We start from the raw sequence: 20,234 nt of genomic DNA on the forward strand, positions 1-20,234 counted from the left end.
CTCTGGCGCTTGATCAGTCAGAGCCAAGTGAGTGAGCTAACTAATCTGAGTGTACTGGGCTCATCAGGAAGGAGGGGCTTAAAGACACAGGAGCTCTAACAGAGCATTTCAGACAGAGGGTAAATAGAGATTTACAGTATGAGAAAAAAATGTGTTTCTGGAACACTGAAGCATGTAAATGTATTATAGTAGACCCCAAAAATAAATTAATGAACATTGGAAATTAGCATTGTAGGTCCCCTTTAAATTCAGCCTGCTTGTGTATGCAGATCCTCAACCTGATAGAACACCTTTGGGATGAATTAGAGCGGAGACTGCGAGCCAGTCCTTCTCATCCAACATCAGTGTCTGACCTCACGAATGCGCTTCAGGAAGAACGGTCAAAAATTCCCATAAACACACTCCTAAACCTTGTGGAAAGCCTTCCCAGAAGAGCTGAAGCTGTTATAGCTGCAAAGGGTGGGCCGACATCATATTGAACCCTGTGGATTAAGAACGGGATGTCACTCAAGTTCATATGCATGTGAAGGCAGACGAGCGAATACTTTTGGCAATATAGTGTATTAATGTTATATATTATATTATTTTATATTAAATTGGGGGCAACGTTATATTAACGTCCTTGTTTTGGAATGGGATGTCCAACAAGCTCATATGCCAGGTGTCCACATACTTTAGTCCATACAGTGAATCAGCGCATCAGACTTTTATTTTGACACACGTAGAAGGTTGTCCATTGTTGAAAGGAAAAAGCTCATTAGGTGAGGTTGTTTCATCAGCCGTGCGGTTCTGAGCAACACAATCTGTCAGCCTGTCGCTGCTGTAGTTAATCTCTCCTACACTCTGCCTCCGTGTCCAAAGGTAAAACTGAAATTTCAATTCAGTCTGCGTTTTACGGGCCTTTAGCTTGTTCTGTGTGTTTTACATGTGAGGTGTGACGCTTGGCAGTCGCACTTAGCCTGAATGAGAGAGAAATCTCACCAAACGAGGCCGAAGTCAGCTTATCATTCACCAGCTGGTGAGCAGAAAAGCCAACTTCGCGTCCTCTTCGCAGTGTTGTACACATACTTTCTTACCGCTGTTAGGTATTTTCTCCTAGCATTTATACCTTATTTTGGCTTTTATTTCTGACGACTGGGACTTTTATTTCACCACATTTAAAGAAATTATTTTACTCCAGTACGTTACGTTACTCCTGTCTTTGAGTCTGATGATGCTGAGGCAAATTGTGTTTCCCGTTTGAGCTCGATTTTTCCATTTAAACGTGTTAATGTGTTCCCTATGTCGGCTATGTGGCTTCTGTTCCTTCCGAGCGGTTACTTACGCCAGCGATAGTGATGTGTCGTGTTCGAATCGGTTCTTTGAGTCGGCTCTACAGTGAGCCCACTCTGATTGAGCATTTTTTCGTTTCTTTTCTTTTGTAAATTAACACAGGTGAAATGAGTAGGTCTCGTGACCCTGTCTGTGGTCGAGGTAGACTACTGTGTACTGTATGTGGCATCAGCATATACTGAACACTGCATCCTATTTTATCATTATCTTTTAAAATACGCTCCATACCCAGACAGGCCAGGACTTTGTTTTCTACCCGTCTTCTAAACACTCCTGTTTTGTTTTTTTTTCCTCCGTTTGCTGATGGAGCATTTGAGCAAAATCTTAATTTATAAATGCTTAAACACTTTTAATGTAAAGGGATACATTCATTTCCTGAACACTGAATAGCATAAAACATTTTAACACCGCTGTTATATTTTTAAGAACTTTTAAACTCGAGTTATAGGAGTTTAAAACGGCGCCTAGCAACCAATCAGCTCTCAGTAGCAGTAATGTAAGCGTGAATGAAATACATCCTTCTGCTTTCTAAAATTAAAGGAAAGTTCTGGGCGAGTGATTAGAAACTATTTTTACTTTTTGTTTTTAGCTGTTGAGCTCCTTTCACTCCCATTCATTGAGGACTCGCTCGCGGGCGCCCTCTGGTGTTTTGCAGTCATGTTTTTGATAACGGGAAATTGGAAGTGGCCAGGCTCCTCATAAACCGGCTCTGGCAGCAGCCGTACAGCCGTACGTTTTCACGCATGTGTTACTGGCCCCAGGCCCAGGGGAAACCCAGCTCTGGCGTTCAATTTATTAATACATAAATACAAAAGAAATATTAGCAATTTAAATACTTGAATATCAATTCATATAAATTGCATAGAATAAATACTAAAAACAGAAACTAGAAAAAGAAATAAAGACCACAAATTCACAAAATAACCCAATTAATCACTAATGAGATAGTAAATAAACATAGACCCAGCTGTCACTGTGTCTTAAGATGTCTTGACAGTATTTATAAGATGTCTTGAGACATTTTCTTAGTCGATGCCTGAGCGTGATCGTTATAGTCGACGCCTGAGCGTGATCGCTATAGTCGACGCCTGAGCGTGATCGTTATAGTCGACGCCTGAGCGTGATCGTTATAGTCGACGCCTGAGCGTGATCGCTATAGTCGACGCCTGAGCGTGATCGCTATAGTCGACGCCTGAGCGTGATCGCTATAGTCGGCGCCTGAGCGTGATCGTTATAGTCGACGTCTGAGCGTGATCGCTATAGTCGACGCCTGAGCGTGACCGCTATAGTCGGCGCCTGAGCGTGATCGCTATAGTCGACGCCTGAGCGTGATCGTTATAGTCGACGCCTGAGCGTGACCGCTATAGTCGGCGCCTGAGCGTGATCGCTATAGACGACGCCTGAGCGTGATCGTTATAGACGACGCCTGAGCGTGATCGTTATAGTCGACGCCTGAGCGTGATCGCTATAGACGACGCCTGAGCGTGATCGCTATAGTCGACGCCTGAGCGTGATCGCTATAGTCAACGCCTGAGCGTGATCGCTATAGTCGACGCCTGAGCGTGATCGCTATAGTCGATGCCTAAGCGCAGCCGCTATAGTCAATGTCTGTGTCGACTACAGTAGACTACTGAAGTTGACCACTATAGTCGACCTGTGTGGTAGAAGACCGAGCGTGACTGCTGCAGTCGAACCTAGAGTGTGACCGCTATCATCATTGCTACAGACATAAAGGAGAAAAGTGGGGATCTGACAGTCCTTGTTTCATTGCTCCTATTTTTTAGATTATTTTTCCCTATTCTATAAGCTACCCTCTACCCTTTAAAGTCTGTTGTGTGAACTCCCTTCTCCATTTTCTCTGTGTGTCCTTAATCATCTGTAGGATTTGTGCCTTAAAGCTTTACACTAAATACATGCTTAGTATGATCATTTAAAATCCATTTTAAATCTCCATCCCTCTGGAGTGTATTTCTGGAAATGGATGAATTTGTTGAATGAATCTGACCAGAGCATGTTTTAGTCTGTAGACTTTGTCCAAGTTATTATGTAATACTAATTACTTAAAACCTTGAAAACACCAATGGTTATCCTTATCATTTCCTTGTCTGCTCTTCAAAAGAGTGTGTCAGACCTCCACTTCAACATGTGGCTGTTGAGGAGACATTATGTGACTGTAGGAAGAGAACTTCATAAAGAGTTCAAATGTAACTGCTGAAAATTATTTCAAAGATGACGACAAGGAGGGCATAAATACTCTTAGACCATGTATGATTGTGTACATATGCTTACATACTTAAGTGAAATTCATATTTATTGAGCAGTTCAGCCAAAGAAAGATGAATGTGATGTAAAATTATATCACTTGTACATTGTACACTTGTACATTGTGTATCAATTTGTTAAATCTACTACAATATTACACCAAATAACATGCTCAATAGGCCACAATAAAAGCAACACAGAATGCAATGTGTGGATTATTCTATAAGAACACTTGTGTTTGTGTGTAACCTGTTTCTTTGAGACTGTGTTGACAGTAAAGACCGTTACACACAGAATGCAATTTATTTGGACAACAATAAATTAAATAGAGCATGTGTGTAACAAATGATACCTTGCATTGAAACTGGGACATTAATTTATTCCCCCTCTATTTGATTTTTGCTAACTTTCACTGGAGACCTGAACTCACTGACCAATTACGGTTGTCTCTGGCATCGGCATGGCAACAACCAAGATAATGGATTGGCTGTGTCCCAGCAACTGGAACTTTTTCACAAATGCTAAAAGAATTACAGTGTCCAAAAGCAGCTCAACTGGGGTTCAAACTTAGCTAAGTTACACATGGAAGAACTCATAGTTTCAGCTTCTGAATGAAGCCCTAAAGCTCTTTATGCTACTTTCAGTAAAGTGGAAAGTAGCCCAGTGGTCACCATTTGCTCATTCTGTGAGGAGCAAAGGTTATTTTATCAGCTTAAACTCAGCTGAGAGCCCAGCTGCCAGTAAAAGCAGTTTTAGCTCCTGAAATGAGATGGAGAATCTCTTCATTCTCCTTTTGCTTTTCTAAAGTGGAAACAACTGCACGGATTGTACAGCTTTGATGCAAAAATAGTGTCTGAATATTCTGAATTTTCATGTTTTTTCATGCCACGTTTGCTGCACCCTTAACAGTAATAATGCAAATATAGTGGAACCTAGTGTTCCTCTTTTGTAAGTTCTTTTTATTTCAAATTGCAGATCTTGGAGAATGACCTCGTTTTACTTCGTTAAAGACTAATTTAGGATTCATTTTTTGGCTCCTGTGTGTAACATTGAAGACTTGGACAAGTGGGACTTCCAAAGGTAACCAAAGAGCTCTCTGCTTGCCCTCTTGTAGAATTTTCTGTGAGACCATAGGGTATACGTGTACATAAACCTCTGATTGGCTATCCACACTTTAGTTATGTTCTTGATTGACTTAATACCACCAAACTATTAAACGACCTGGACAATCACAGACATATTCTTATTAGGTAGTTAGATATTGATATAACTTTAAGTACTTCCATTATTGAGGATAGGGGGGAAACTAACAAAAGAAATGAAGGGAAGAAGTTGACAACTATATAATGTTATGGTCTCATATGTAGTTGGATTGTAGTTTTTGTCCTTTCTGCTCTGTGTGTTTTGGTGTTAATTTGAAGTAAATAATGACTTCTATCATGTATTAATTGCTTTTTTAAATGACCCAAAATCACCGGCAAGAGTATCTTTAGAATAATGCCGCACTAAAATCCAAACATATTTTGACAATTAATTATTACTATTCTCTAAATCTCCTTGTTGCATTATTAATGCACAGTTAGGCCACTCAGCAGAAAACATTACATTTAACTCAAGAAAAACTACAGTAGTGAATGAGTGTGTAAAATCTTTCCTTTCCTTGAGACTGTATTGACAGGAAGAATGAGAATACAAATATATTGGACTCGAGTTTTCCTTTATGGTATGTTCCCTTTATTTCGAATTGCAGATCTTGAAGAATGGCTTAATTAACCACACAGGGACTGTCAGTGCTTACAGTTATGTTTTCAATGGGTCATTTATTTACATACAGGCTAAAACACACATATAGCATTTTAATACTGAAATACTTTCAAAGGCAACCTCAAAAATTTAAAGAAGCACATATTTTGTATTCTGTTTTGTAGGAGAACTCAGCTCTATCATGTTCCAGCAGTGAGTACCTCCTCTTCTTTGCAGTGCACTGTGGGACAGCATTGACTGCACCCTGCAGTCTGCACACTGTACTCACCGCACACAAAAAACAGAACACCTGGAAGTATGAACATTGAATTTTTTGAGTTGGCACTTGTGTATATACAATATATATTTGGAAGCTTAAAAAAGTAGTGTTTAATTTACAATTGGGACAACATTGAAACAATAGTCTACCTTTTCACCTGCTAGTTACAGCATTTCCAGTCCTCCTTCTATTCTTGTTTTTTTCCTTGTTCTTGAACATGTGCCATATTGACCTTTATTTGTGGATTTGTTAACTTTTTCAGGACTAATTTATGATCTGTTTTGGACTCCTATGTCCACTTTGTGAATTCAAGTTGGATGGGTCCACATGCAGAATTTACTTAGGTACAGGTAACAAAACAAAACAAAAAAAAACCACACAAACACAATCCAATAAGGCAAAAAGAAAGTACTGCAGACAAATACCAAAACTTAGAACAGGGGTTCCCAATCCCAGTCCTGGCAAGCCAACACTATATACATTTTTGTGCTTTGTGTCATCAAGCATACCTGATTCAACAAATGAATAAGTAACAAGCAGATCAGGTGTGCACAGCAGGAAAAAAACTAAAATATGCAGCGCAGAGGGTCACCAGGACTGGGAACAGGACCAAGACATTTAAAAAACGTTTTATTTCTGAACTTCTACATAAGTTAAAGTATTTTTCATTGTTCAGGAAGAACGTCAGTCTGTAGCGCTTGGTCCTGCTGCGTTTCCCCCAAAATACACTCTGCAAGTCAGCTACTTTCGGTCATTCAGCGCAGTTTTCTCCCTGTAACCGCTCCTCTTCCTCAGCCCCTCAGACAGCGCCTCTCCGCCGCTGTAACGTTCGCTCCTGAGGACAGAAAAAATCCCTAAGTACTGACGCTAAACGAAACTAAACACTACTAAACAGTGAACAGTCACTATTTTAAACCGGACTATGTCGTTTTGAAGAGCCGGCGCGTTTACACAGGTAGCTAAGTGTAGCACGGCATGTGCTACCCCGGGCTCAAGGAGGATGCTGGAGGCAGGGTTCAGGGTTGCAGCAGCCATATATCTTAACACACACACAAACAACGACCAAAACCAACGATACACTGGCCACTTTTCAGTGGCTTCAGTCAGCTAGACTCTTCAGTCTTTCTACTCAAGCTTTTAAGCTCTTCACTTCTCCTGCTACTGCTTGTCCCCCTCTCTCACTCTGTTCCCTCTCAGCTCTTTTTAAAAGGCGCACCCGAGCCGAGAGGGAACGAGAGCTCGCCGCTCCGCCTCCTCGTCACCACCCCCAGCTTCAGCTCGGCCTCGCTGCGTAACGGGGCAGGGCCCGGGCGGCGGAGGTCGGGACTTGCTCATTGCCCTCATGCCTCTCGTTGCCGTCACCGTCGTCGTCTTCCTCCTCCTCCCGCCGTCACTCGGGTTACTCGGAGGAGCTCGGGCTTCGCGCTCCTCCCCCTCCCCACTCGCGGCGCTCTCCCTGCCGTCCTGGCCGAGGTTCGCCGCCGCTGTGTGTTCAATTCCTGCCGGCTCTTGCGGCCGTCATCGTCGGGGCCCAGGGGGCGGGCGCATGCCACACTAAGCTAACTAAGGCTGGCTTTACCGAGCTAACGAACGTCAAACGCAGCCGGTCAATTCGCCTTAGACGAGCGAACTGCCAGAATTGCACCACAGGAACAATTTCTAGAGATGTACAAACACAAACATGTTCAATACTTTGCACAAATACAACAATCAATCGAAACTGTAAAGACAGAAGTGAAGAAATAACTTACATTTGTAAACTCCTCGGTCGGCAAAAAACGGCCGCTTCGTCCGCCACATTGATCAGACCGGAGCGATGGAACTCTCAGCAGGTGAACGGTATTGTGGGATTGCCTTCGCTGAGAAGGACACATGCAATGCTGCCTTCAGATTTGGTAAAAATAAGGCACCTTAGAAGGCAGCTGCCTTTGCTGCCTTCCGAATGGGACACCACTTGTCTCGGGAGCGCGCAAATGCTGCCTTAGAATGCTGCCTACTTAGACAGCTGCCTCCCGATTGGAACGCACTATATGTTTTATTCTTCAAGTAAAACTAAATTTCTGTGCTCATAAACTCTGCATTTCGCTTTATTTCCACTACTATTATTTACTTCTAGGGCTTCTAAAATATTTACATTAGCTGGAATATTAGTCATATTGGCCCTGAACAAAAACTCAAAGGCTTGACCTGCTGTGACAGTCTGTCACATGCAGTTTTAGCAATCTGCATGTCTCCTTTAGGTGAGAATATCAAGACAAATAAGTCTGCCTGATGCTACTCATGTACTATGTCACAGTAATAAGCCATGTAATGAACAATCATCAAAATTCTTATATTTTCAACTCATTTTATTCTAAAACTTTCTAATTGACACTAAAGCTGTGAATTGATGTTTTGAATTGATACAGTCAAAAATAAGTAAAAAAAAAACAAAAAAACAGGCGCTTGGTAAAATTTTGATCAAAACGTGTCCAGTTTCATAAAAATATCAAACTTCTGTGGGCATTTACAACTCAGGTGATTACATATTTGAGAAACCACGTCTTCTGAAAATAAAACAGCATATAACATGTGGCTGTCTCATATAATTACTAGAGTTACAACAACTGAAAGAGGAACTGACAAAAACGGGAAAAAAACACACCTAATAGTGCTAGTGACCTAAGGGTTAAGTTTCTCACATTATCCCTTTGATGCACAAACTATGCAAACACCTTCTAATACACAACATGGGTCAAAAAGGACCCATATTTATTTCCTATGTTATTTTCATGGATGACTGACTGTCTCTTTGCTATAACTTTTGAAATCAAATTATTTCATCGTGTAAAGCTTCTGAGTTTGCTAAGTAAATCGTGTCTTTGTCTGTGGGCAGACTAGAAGTGATTACCTAAAGAATGGAGAACGCCAAAAGAGTTCCTCACTGTTTGCCCTTCTGCTCTTCCAAAAGAGATGGAGTATTAACACAGAGGAAGGCCTAGCAGAATCCATCTGTTTGAATGAGTTCTTATGCATAAATCTATACGTGTTCATGTATCTGTATTACTGTACAGTATTGTTCAGATGTGTATAATCAAGATTTTCAAAAAAATAAATTCCATTTACTTGTTAATAATTGTATGAAATGATTCTAATGTACTCATCCTATACACCTTCACAGGCTTCAAATAATAAGGAAATACTTCGAAATAGATAAATACCTCATACTTTTGTCATTTTACAATTTCCTTTTGTTCCCAAAATACTTCAAATATTGATTAAAACATCTAAAAGTACATTTTAATGTGATGTTTATAATATTTAAATCTATATTGTGTGTTATTATTGTATATGAAACAACAACATCAACTTAATAACAAGGGACAAGGGATTCCTTTGGACAACTTTCAAATGTACACACCCCTCGGCCATGACATTAAAAACACCTCCTTGTTTCTATACTCATTGTCCATTTTATCAGCTCTACTTACTATATAAGAAGCATTTTGAAGTTGTATAATTACAGTCTGTAATTGTTTCTTTGCAAACTTTGTTAGCCTCCTTTTACCCTGTTCTTCAGTGGTCAGAACCCCTACAGGACCACTACAGAGCAGGTACTATTTGGGTGGTGGATCATTCTCAGCACCGCAGTAACACTGATGTGCTGGTGGTGTGTTAGTGTGTGTTGTGCTGGTACAAGTGGATCAGACACAGCAGTGCTGCTGGAGTTTTGCGATGGTCATGAGCGGGTCCTGAAAAACATTTTACTGGAAGTTTCCTTTCTTTTGGGACTCTGTCTCTGCCTGGAGATCATCTTTAGGTACAATGTTGCCTTTTAAGAGGAAGAGAAAAAAAAATGTCCGCTGTGTCTGATTCACTTGGTTCTTTTTTACTGAAGGGCGGGGCTTTCTCGGCAAACAGGCGCCGTGTTGAGCTTTACGAGCTTTTTCATTCATATTTCAGGCAGCGACCGGTCTCCTCATTCATGACGTCTCTGGCCTTTTTCTTTATGCTGCTCTGTTTAACTGTTTCTGGTCAACATCGGTGTGAATCTCAACACCTTTCTCTTTGATCTCCGATGCCCACACACTGTGATCCACCTCCTGCTAGACCTTGGGCAGTAGCGGAGCGGATTCACATCTGACAGTAGGTAACTTACACTACAGAGGCCTCTTTGAGGGAATTTTTTACAGGTCTTATGTTAAGCAAACCACCGATTCTCTTCACGAGCTCCACGACAACAGTTGTGCTACGGTAACCGAGGTAACTGTTTTATTCCTTCAGCTGATGTGGCCTCCATTTGTTTTCAGATTGCCATACTAAGGTGGATTAGAGTCCGAATTCTCTCGTTTTAATTTCAAACTTTTCTGATCTTCTTTCACTAAAGTTATCGCTGCTCATAACAGCCCAGATGGGCTTGGTCTGAAAAGCCCCCGCTGAGCTCCGTTAGATTTCTCACGCCGTCCCAGTTTGACAGAATTCTCTGAATAGACTTGTATATTTGGGATGTGGTGTCTGACAGTGCCTGACTACGTTAAGTGTTAAAACGTTATGTGTTCTGCGAGTACTTCTCGTTACCTGTCTGTCTGCATGCCCGGACATGCCCTTATACACGGACAACTTTTTAACGGACTCTAAACTCTGTTGTGACATATTTTTCTATACTTCATTACATTTGCACGTTAGTGTGTGTGACACATTCGTACAGTCGAAAGCTCATTCTATGATATGCACTCATCCGCTCCTTCAGCGTGGTCTCTGCGTTTTCACACACATCCACGTTGACGTACATCTCTGTCTGTCTGTCTGTGTGCAGGAGGCTGTGCTGGTGTTTTGAGAACTGTTGGTGGACTCGCTCGGTGCTAGTTGACTTTATCACAGGATCCGGACACAAGGTGGGTTTTGAGTATATTTCCTGAGCGGAGTAACAGACTGATTTTACAGTGAATTTTTTTGTTTTGCCCATATACTGCCCACGTCATGCCCGTGACTCCGGAAACACGGACAACTTTTTGAACGGTCAAAGTCATTCATTCACGTAGAACAGGCTAATAGGCTAAGCTAAGCTCCACATCATCGCTGTGTGAGGAGGGTCTAATTGCAGCACCATATGGGGGCGTTTCTGTGATGCAGACAACGCAACCCCCCCCCACACACACACACTTATGTGACGTCAGGGTCAGGTGGGCTTTGGAGTAAAAGCCACAGTAATGTTGCTGAGTAAACAGAACTACGACGGTGTTTTAGGGCCCCTGTTAATAAAAATAAAAATAGTAGACTTTGAGAATAAAGTCGTAATATTTAGAGATTAAAGACGTAAATTTACGAGAGTAAAATAGTGATATTTCGAGTATTAAGTGCTAACTGTTGGGGGGCTGCCATGGGGTCTCGGTTGCTGTACTGGCGACGGTGAAGACGGCGTAGTACTGCTGAAAACACTGCTGAGTGCTACCGTTATGACAGACATTCAGACCGCAAGGTCAAGTCGGGGATCACAAAACCGCGAGACAGAACTCTGCACTTACCAGAAGCTATAGATTTACGCATATTTGATTTTAAATGCCAAATGCTCATTATGTAAATATGTAGAAACAATATTAATTTGGTATTAGTAACGTCTTTACAAATATTGATGTATTTTCCCGTTGAGTCTTATCCACCGATGAGAGAAGCCATTTTGCAGACATATCGGCCAATGAATGATAAGTGGGCGTTCCTGATGTGGGCGTTCTTGTTTTACTGAAACGCCTCTCATTGCAATTCGACTCCATTGGGCGCTGTGTCACACCTGTACTTTCACACAGGCTACGTCCGAAATGGCATACTTAAGCTGTGCGTACTAAATTCGACAGTAGCTCTACCAAGAAGTTCAAGAAGTACGGACCGTCAGTATGCGAGTGTCACTACCGCACGCTCTTTGACCTGTGACGTCTCGTCAGCAGCGCCAACATTTAAAGAGCTTTACTCACCAACATGATTTTCCTTCTGTTTCCTTAGCAAATACTTATCCGTGTTTCAACAGGCCAGTCACGTTTTAACAAGAATTCGAGACAATAAATAAAAGAAGCAAGATTTTAAATATCAACAGTAATAATATAAAAATTATGTGCCCATTGTACTGTAATTCATCATAAATAAACAGTATAACTATAAATGCTAAAGCATATGACTTGTGTGAACTGCACCTTTTTTTCTGATGCATTCATTTTACTAAAACATAAACCATGAATTCATTTTTTTCTGATGCAAATATAAGAATTTAAAAAATGGCGGTATATCTAAGTGTGTGTGTGTGTGTGTATTTACATTTACACACACAAATACTTCGTTCTTACAGACATACATCTACATATTTACTGCTGTCATCACAGAAAGCAATCTCATGTTATTGACTAAATATCAAATGACAGCATCAGTTACAAACAGAGTGTCTTTGTACAAAGAAAGAAATAAAATAAGCCAAACTCATAATTACAAGACAGGAACAAGGCCATACCGATCGACACATACTCAAACACTTTTGTTTTCTCACAAAATGTAATCATAACAGTGGACTGCAGTTGTTTCATTTTAATACTTTTTTTTTTTCAACAAGTATATCTTAAAGACGAAGAGACCTTTTTTTCTCTCAGCTCACGTTCTCTTTTCTTTCTCTGTGCCTCCAGTTCTGCTCTCTCTCACCTCCTGCTTGTTACTCTTCTTGCCCCCATCTTGCCCTTTCTCTCCACAGCCTCTCTCTGTTGTCTCTCCTCCCTTTCTGCTTCCTTTCACCATCCCTCTCTGTCCGTTCTCTCTCTCCTCCATATCTCTCACCAGCTGCCAAAAGTCCACCTCTGTTCTGCAGTTCCTTGCAGGTACATCCTCACTCTCTTTCCTCACTGAGGGTGGTGAAGGGTCAGCACCACCATTCAGGGTACCATTTCCAGCACACTTTAAGCAGATACTAACACTCCTACTAAATTTACAAACACAGCACAAGGAAAAACATGATGCAAATAACGTTAACGTTTCACTGACATTTTGCTTGTAATCTTAAAAAAACAGCCTACATTGTAGGTTACTCTGATGTTGTTCCACTTCATAAACAAAAAAAAACATTCCCCTCAAACTTCTGCTCCATCACAAAGGCTCTACAACACAATACATACAAGACAGTTAACAAAGTACAGTGGAAGCTTTCCTGTCCAAAATAAAGCATACAATCATTTAAATCGTCTGTCAGTGATCGTGGAATAAGGAGAAGACTCGCCACTATAGCATGTCGACCATCAAGATCATAGCTTTAAGCAGACTTTGGCTTTTAATATTGCCTGAAACCCTCTGATTGCAGGGTTTTCTCCTGGTGAACAAGGCCTCATTTGCTATTCTCCTATCAGCAGCATTTAACAACTTGAGAGAATTTCACGCACTAACTGGTGGCAGCAGCTGTTAGTTAACACTAACTGAAACTGGCTCAGCTCTTTAACACTGTCAGCCACCATCTCGCTTTGTATTTACCTCAGCTAGTAATCAATGACAGACAAATTAGTCTGTAGTTCACAGCAAAACTCTTTGTGTTTGGTGTTGTAGACTGAAAAAACGTGAGTTTTACTTTCACCCATGGACCGTCTGCTTTCACCATGCTAACATTAACCGTTAGCTAACAGTTACTGAAATGTAAAGCTACATTTACACCTGATTTTCAAGCCAACATATTACAACCCCAATACCAAAAAAGTTGGGACACTGTGTAAAATGTAAGTAAATGTCAATTAAAACAGAATGCAATGATTTTTAAATCTCATAGACTCTCAATTAAATCTCAATTTAATCACAATAGAACATAGAACACATATCAGATGTTAAAAGTGAGACATTTTATCATTTCCTGAAATACATTAACTTATTTAGAAGTTGATGGCAGCAACGCATCTCAAAAAAGTTGGGACGGGGCAACAAAAGGCAGGAAAAGTAAGTGGTACTAATAAAAAAACAGCTGGAGGAGATATTTGCAACTAACACACGTGACTGGATATAAATATAAGGTTCATCAATCTGCGAAAAACTGTGTCTAAAAATTGTGGAACAATTTCAGAAAAATGTTCCTCAATGTAAAATTGTGAAGACTTTGTATATCCCACCATCTGCAGTACAAAATATCATCAGAAGATTCAGAGAATCTGGAGAAATCCCTGTACGCAAGTGGCAAGGCCGACGGTCAATATTGAATGCTCATGATCTTAAGGCCCTCAGGCTGCACTGCATTGAAAACAAGCATGATTCTGTACTGGAAATCACTGCATGGGCTCAGGAGCACTTCCAGAAATCATTGTCTGTGAACACAGTTTGCCATGCAACCCACAAATGCAAGTTAAATCTGTATCATGCAAAGAAGAAGCCATATGTCAACGCGATCCAGAAACGTTGCCGTCTTCTCTGGGCCAAAGCTCATTTAAAATGGACTGAGGCAAAATGGAAAACTGTTCTGTGGTCAGATGAATCAAAATTTAAAATTCTTTTTGGAAACCATGGATGGCATGTCCTGTGGACTCAAACGGAGAAGGACCATCCAGCTTGTTATCAGCGCACAGTTCAAAAGCCTGCATCTCTGATGGTATGAGGTTGCATTAGTGCCTATGGCGTGGGCAGCTTACACATCTGGAAAGGCACTATCAATGCTGAACAGTATATAGAGGTTTTAGAACAACATATGCTCCCATCCAGACAACGCCTTACATATTTCAGCAATGGCTTCACAGAAGAAGAGTCCGGGTGCTGAACTGGCCTGCCTGCAGTCCAGACCAATAGAAAAAATTTAGCACATCATGAAACGAAAAATCCAGCAAAGAAGACCCAGACCAAGCAGCTAGAATCCTACATAAGACAAGAATGGAAAAACATTCCTCTCCCAAAACTCGAATATTTGGTCTCCTCACTTCCCAAACGTTTGCAGACTGTTGTTAAAAGAAGAGGCGATGGTATACAATGGTAGACACGGCCCTGTCCCAACTTTTTTGAGATGCGACACTGCCATCAAGTTCTAAATGAGTTAATATTTTTCATGAAATGATAAAAAGTCTCACTTTCAACATCTGATATTTGTTGTATGTTGTATTGTGAATAAAATATGGGTCTATTAGATTTGCAAATCATTGCATTCTGTTTTTATTTACTTGTATTTTACATTTTACACAGCGTCCCAACTTGTTTGGAATTGGTGTTGTAATTCAAATCAACTTACTTAGCTATAATACCTCAACATAAACACTGATAACTTAAAAAAATATATATGTACTTCAGCTTCTCAAAACTGTAAACTCTGCCAATGTACTACGTCATCCAGGGAATTTTTGCGTACTGTTTGATGAATACTACATATTCGGACATATTAACTATTCTCGCGTACTATATAGTATGGAAGTATGCCATTTCGGATGCAGCCGCAGAAACGCAGCAGTGTTGGTTTGTCTGTCTGTGTGTCAGTTTGACTGAAGTTCAGTTCCGTTTAACCCGTGCGTACGACGTACCGCTTAGCGCATGCGCACTGCCTGGAACCTCTGCATTACATTGCCTTACATCATAATATAGTACATTACATTACATTACATTACAACAAACGGTTGCTTGTTATACTAGATATTAGCTCGACTGTAGTCAACCTACACAATACCTGTTTAGCTTTTCTAAATCATAACAAATGACACTATACCCACTAGTTTTTGCACCGAGCCCAGCAGCTACACTCCTTTTGAGAGAGAAATTGAGAGAGGGTCAGTTAAATTACGTAAAAACGACGTGACGACGACAACAATGCTACTAAAACAATAAATTACATTTAAATAGTTTAGACATACCAACATATGTATACATATACATACAACATATATATGCAGTTAGTAAATCTTTTTACTTTACATAAAGAAACACTAGTTAGGAAAAACTAAAAAAAATGACCTTTTGTAAAGATATCTTGCTTTGGTTTAAGCATGTTTCATTTTATTTGACTATGTCAGTTTTTATTTAGAGATGTCTTTTCTATTTTTTTAATTGTCTGCTTCTTGGCCTTTAAGACACCGTAGTTTAGCAGTTGGATATTTTTAGTAATAATAATGCTTATTATTTCCATGTGTGTTACAGCTCTTGGCTGGGATGACTCAACACGGGTTGGTGTTGCTGATGGCTGCTTGTGCTCTCATATCTGCAGCTGTTGGGTTTAACACACATCTACAGCAGGTAAGAAACTTGTTCAGATCACAAAGTCTGGATCAAACCAAGATCAAACTGTTTCTTTGTTTGTTTGGTTACTAAAAGTTTATTTTCTAGCAGATTTTTGTTCATTTCTGTTTACATGTGTAGTTGATGTGTTTTCAGAATCCTCTTGTGGAAAATATCTCGCAGCCTTATGAAGAGTTTTGTTCTTCTGGACGTTGTACATATTTAGTTCCTTCTGTATTCCTCAAATACTTGAAGAATAAGCACTGTGAAGCAGCCTGGCATGCACCGGTGAGAACACACATGCTGTCTACAAGTTCTACATGATGATAGTGCAAATGTTTCCTGAGAAAATTATATTTAAGTTTTTTTATCGGTGCAGAAAATCTTAATTCATTCAGAAAAATACCAGCATTAGTGGCCAAATGGGTTCCTGGACATAGATTAAGCGTAGTCTTGGTAAGTGGTGAATTACCGCTTGTAAATTTGTTTCAGTCTAAGCCTAGGCTTTATCTTGGTCTGCAAAACTGGCCCTAATAAAATAATTTTCTGATGTTATATGTGTGAGTGTGTTCCAGACTCACCAGATAAATAATTTTGGCTTTTCTTGTCAGGTTGAGGGGTCCTTGGCTGATCCTTCTGACCCCGCAAGCCTGCAGTATCCAGCTGTAGAAGTGACACCAGAAAGTCTGGTCACCGAGAAACATGTTGACGGACTTTGGATTGACATCCGCTGCCATGATACCAAGGTGAGTTCATTCATATTTTTGTTTTTAAAACTACATACAAGTCCATTTTACTGCACGAGTGACAAAACACTCTTTCTATTGTTTTTAACAGAATGTTTAGATTAATTAAATCCATTTCTGCACTACAGGCCAGTCTCCATCAGTATCTAGCTGTTTTCAGAGGTATGTGCCTGCGCCTCTTTGTTCAGGTTTTAGCTTTATTCATCAGTTACCACTCACCACACAGTCTGTTTTGTTGAAAGTGTTCTACCCATCTGGTTTCCACCAGGTTACCAAATAACAACAAAGCTACTAGAATGATTTATTTACTTAATTATTTATTTTTTACCAGAAGGCATTGCCAGTAACACTAACATTGTTATTGGGAATAAAATCATGTCCGTGATGATTCACTGTGACCAATTGCTGATATTCACTATAACACCCCATAACATCATAATTCAGTTCTTTAGCTGCAGTGTAAGTGGACAAATATTACAAAGTACAAACTATGTAATATTATATATTTTTTTTTGTTTAGCTAAAAACACTGCATCACGCACAATTTCTTAAATTTTACTTAAATTTAAAGTTATATTAATATGTGTCTTGGTTTTTTAAGCTGTGACTGAAACCAACCTGCCACTGAAAAGCTCTGGTGAGTAGTGTAATAGTTGTAATTCATAATTCAGTTCTTCAGCTACACAATTACACAATTTACTGAAACACTGAGAGGACCCCTCTAACCTTACACCAATATCAGTAGAGTGGAATAATAGATTTGGTTTAGTTAATGCAATGAAATGTGCTAGACTTTTTTTAAGATGTAAATGGCTTTATCCTGACCTCTAATGTGTGATATCTCTCTAATAATCGTGTAATGTATGTGTGTGTGTGTGTGTGTGTGTGTGTGTGTGTGTGTGTGTAAGTGTATGAATCTGTAATGAAGTGTGTTGAGAATGTTGAGGCTGCAACAACAGAAGGATCACTGTAAAGCAGATTATCTCTTTACTCACTTTAAAACCTCGTTATATCTCTTTGTAGTGGGGTTTTATGACCTGTTTTATCATGTGTTTTATAGCCCAGCCGAGAAATCTGACTGTGAGCCGCATCATGCTGTCTGCAGGAGGAGCTGTTCTTGTTTTGGTGGTCCTTGCTATCTGTGTGATCTAATGGAATCGTAGGACAATCCTCAGGTATGTTTGTCAGGTACTCTCTGAAACCACAGTGACAGGGCTGAAACACTGTGGAATTTGGGTTTGAAGGAAACTACATATGACCTGACTTAATATGCATTTTTAAAAGTGCTCAATTGCACTCCTTTTTTACTTTGTGTTTAAAAGAAGTCATTCATGATTTACAGAAAAAAAACATATTGGCCCAACCCAGATATTTCTTCAATTATTTACAAAGTCTTGTCACACAAGCTATGAAAAAACATGTATTTTACACCAACAACACTGTCAGTTTTGTGTTGAGCACAAATCGTTGCTTTCCTTTTACAAACCTCAATTCTAAAGTTTGTGAAATGCTAATATAAACAGAAAGTAGTGATTAGTAGATTTTGTTTGACTTTGTAGTGCGAGTCATTAGTTAACATTTTTTGTGTAGAGCGGGGGAAAAAACAATAAAGGCTAAGTAATATGTATAAGAAATATAGAAACCACATGAAAACTTTGGACTTTTATTATTTATTTGAAAAGTTCAAAAAGCATTTCATAAGTGTATTTATTTCTTGTTAGAAAATAGTCAATTCAACTAACACAGGCTGTTAAATGTCGTTTATACATTTCTCTAAAAATTTGTACCATGCAGCGTTGCAAAAAAATGCTGTACATTTCAGAAAAAAAGAGCTCATACAGGTGTAGTATGTGGTTTGACAGCCTAATGTGGGGAAATTACATCATCTGAAGGTTAAGTGCTTACTTTGATGAATACTAGTAAACAGTGACAGAGTGAAAAGTGTTACATAGAAAAAAAGGTGCTTGGTACAACAATTGTTTTAAAGTCCAGCTGTGCTTCTTTTTCTCAGGGGAGACGTGCGTATTTTCATAACCTAATGTTTTGAAACAGGGCTGTAAACTAAACTAAAAAGTGTAGAGTCAATACTACTTAAAACATATGGATGGGTTGAGAGGTTGGGCAGTTGTTCTGCCAATCGCCAAAAGCTCTCCCCTTAAAGGCAAAGCTGGACAAATGAGACGTACTCGTGCTCTCACCTTAAGGGCAAATGTGAAGTTTAATCCATAAATCAGTATAAACTATAAAACCATTTATAAGTATAAAAATAGCAAATAACAATAATACTACTAGTTTGTGCACATGGCAATCCAAAATATAAAAGTGAATGTACTGCATGCCTATTGGTATAAACAAATGCTGCAACTACTCTGTGTCCATTTAAAGACATATTACACTCTGCTTTTGTTTTACATGACTGACAATACACACAAAATAAATAATACAAAACACAGGTAGTGCAGAAGCATGTACTGCATTAATATAGTGTTTTTTTAAGAAAATAATCAGTCCTCTTGATTTCAGCTCTATAAAATTTGGTCAATGGCGGGGGGGGCAGTGCACTCACTGCTGGATCTCAAACTCTGCATACCAGCATTGGAGCCCCTGAGTGTATGTAAATAACATACTGATAGGCTGGTGTTTTATTTCACACACTGAAGCTGATTCATTCGTGCTCAAATCTCCACTTACGTCAAATCTCAATATCGATTAAGGCGGTAAATCTGAGCTTTTTCATCCTGCTTTAATGAATAGAGGTCATTGACCGCAAAGGAGTTGCCACCAACTGTTAAAAATGACAACAACAACAAAAAAAAGATCAATTGTGATTTTAGTTTGTCCCATTAATTTGAACCCCCTAAAAATGGGGGATATGTATGAAAATAGTTGTAATTACTACACTGTTCTCCCAGCTTGGATGTAAGTACCATCAAATTAAAGCTAAAAGTCTGTGCTTTATCTGTGGTAGACAGATAAATTAACAACTTTGTTAACATCCAAATGTTCACTGTATCTCCTTTAACCGTTTGCACGTGAGAAAGAAATCTGCAAGCCAGCTAAGGTGAGTTTAGTTAGTTGTATGAATGTTAGCATCTCTTTAAGGAGAACATAATGTCAGTGAGAGCTTTAGGAACACTTTTGGGGAGGACACAGCTGTAACTGGTTGGTTTTAAGATTGGAAGGATGGATGTGTTAAAGTGGCAGTAGGGTGGAAATAGTGGACAAATGAAATACTGATAGATTTGATATACTTGGAGGCTACTTTGTAAATTTCTGTTAGGTTTTTTGTGTTAAGTACTGTAACTGCTGTTTGTGTTTTCACAGAATGGATTGTGCTATAATCACGTTAATCATTCCTGTTCTCTTTTTTCTCTTATCTTCTTCAGAGTGGTGTCCTCAAACCCGTCCAGAAAGTAACACGGTCTTCATCATGTCCAAAAGAGTTAGCGCTCTCCTCATATTAGAATCTCTCAGTCAAGTTTCTCTCTATAAAGGTGGATGCAGTATTTTGAATAGCTACAGTACTGTTGCTGTCTCTCACTGTAAACGAACGGCCATTGTAAACAAACTGTCTTCATCTCCAACCTGCAATGCTCAAGCCAAGTCACTCTCAAGGTCACTACACAAAACACCTAATTGTACTGTCAGGGACCAATTTGATGGTTTATATGTTGTTTAAATGTATTTATTATGCTCTT

At 39.6% G+C, this 20,234-nt stretch overlaps 1 protein-coding gene across 9 annotated transcripts; it reads left to right on the forward strand.

Moving 5' to 3' along the window:
- Positions 1-751: 751 nt before the first annotated feature.
- LOC118801845 lies at positions 752-20,227 on the forward strand. 9 transcript variants are annotated; one of them, XM_036562228.1, is made up of 13 exons: positions 752-861; positions 4,570-4,674; positions 5,523-5,653; positions 5,880-5,961; positions 9,560-9,746; positions 10,413-10,491; positions 15,713-15,808; positions 15,947-16,078; positions 16,402-16,536; positions 16,665-16,698; positions 17,138-17,173; positions 17,597-17,711; positions 19,923-20,227. In XM_036562228.1, the coding sequence occupies exons 7-12, from the start codon at positions 15,725-15,727 to the stop codon at positions 17,686-17,688; spliced, it is 513 nt and encodes a 170-aa protein (XP_036418121.1). In that variant the 5' UTR covers positions 752-861; positions 4,570-4,674; positions 5,523-5,653; positions 5,880-5,961; positions 9,560-9,746; positions 10,413-10,491; positions 15,713-15,724; the 3' UTR covers positions 17,689-17,711; positions 19,923-20,227. The 9 variants fall into 9 exon arrangements, with proteins under 9 accessions (XP_036418121.1, XP_036418127.1, XP_036418125.1 ...); XM_036562234.1 differs by having other exon boundaries at positions 9,560-9,742; XM_036562232.1 differs by having other exon boundaries at positions 5,523-5,550.
- The last annotated feature ends 7 nt before the right edge of the window (positions 20,228-20,234 follow it).

The sequence above is a fragment of the Colossoma macropomum genome, unplaced genomic scaffold, assembly GCF_904425465.1.
Source record: "Colossoma macropomum unplaced genomic scaffold, Colossoma_macropomum, whole genome shotgun sequence".
In the NCBI taxonomy this organism is placed as follows: domain Eukaryota; kingdom Metazoa; phylum Chordata; class Actinopteri; order Characiformes; family Serrasalmidae; genus Colossoma; species Colossoma macropomum.

What these genes read in the sequence shown, in the direction of transcription:
- LOC118801845 (XM_036562227.1), top strand. An exon ending in TCACAGGATCCGGACACAAG is followed by an intron (nt 10,492 to 15,712) that starts GTGGGTTTTGAG and finishes TGTGTGTTACAG; the next exon opens with CTCTTGGCTGGGATGACTCA. An exon ending in TCCGCTGCCATGATACCAAG is followed by an intron (nt 16,537 to 16,664) that starts GTGAGTTCATTC and finishes TCTGCACTACAG; the next exon opens with GCCAGTCTCCATCAGTATCT.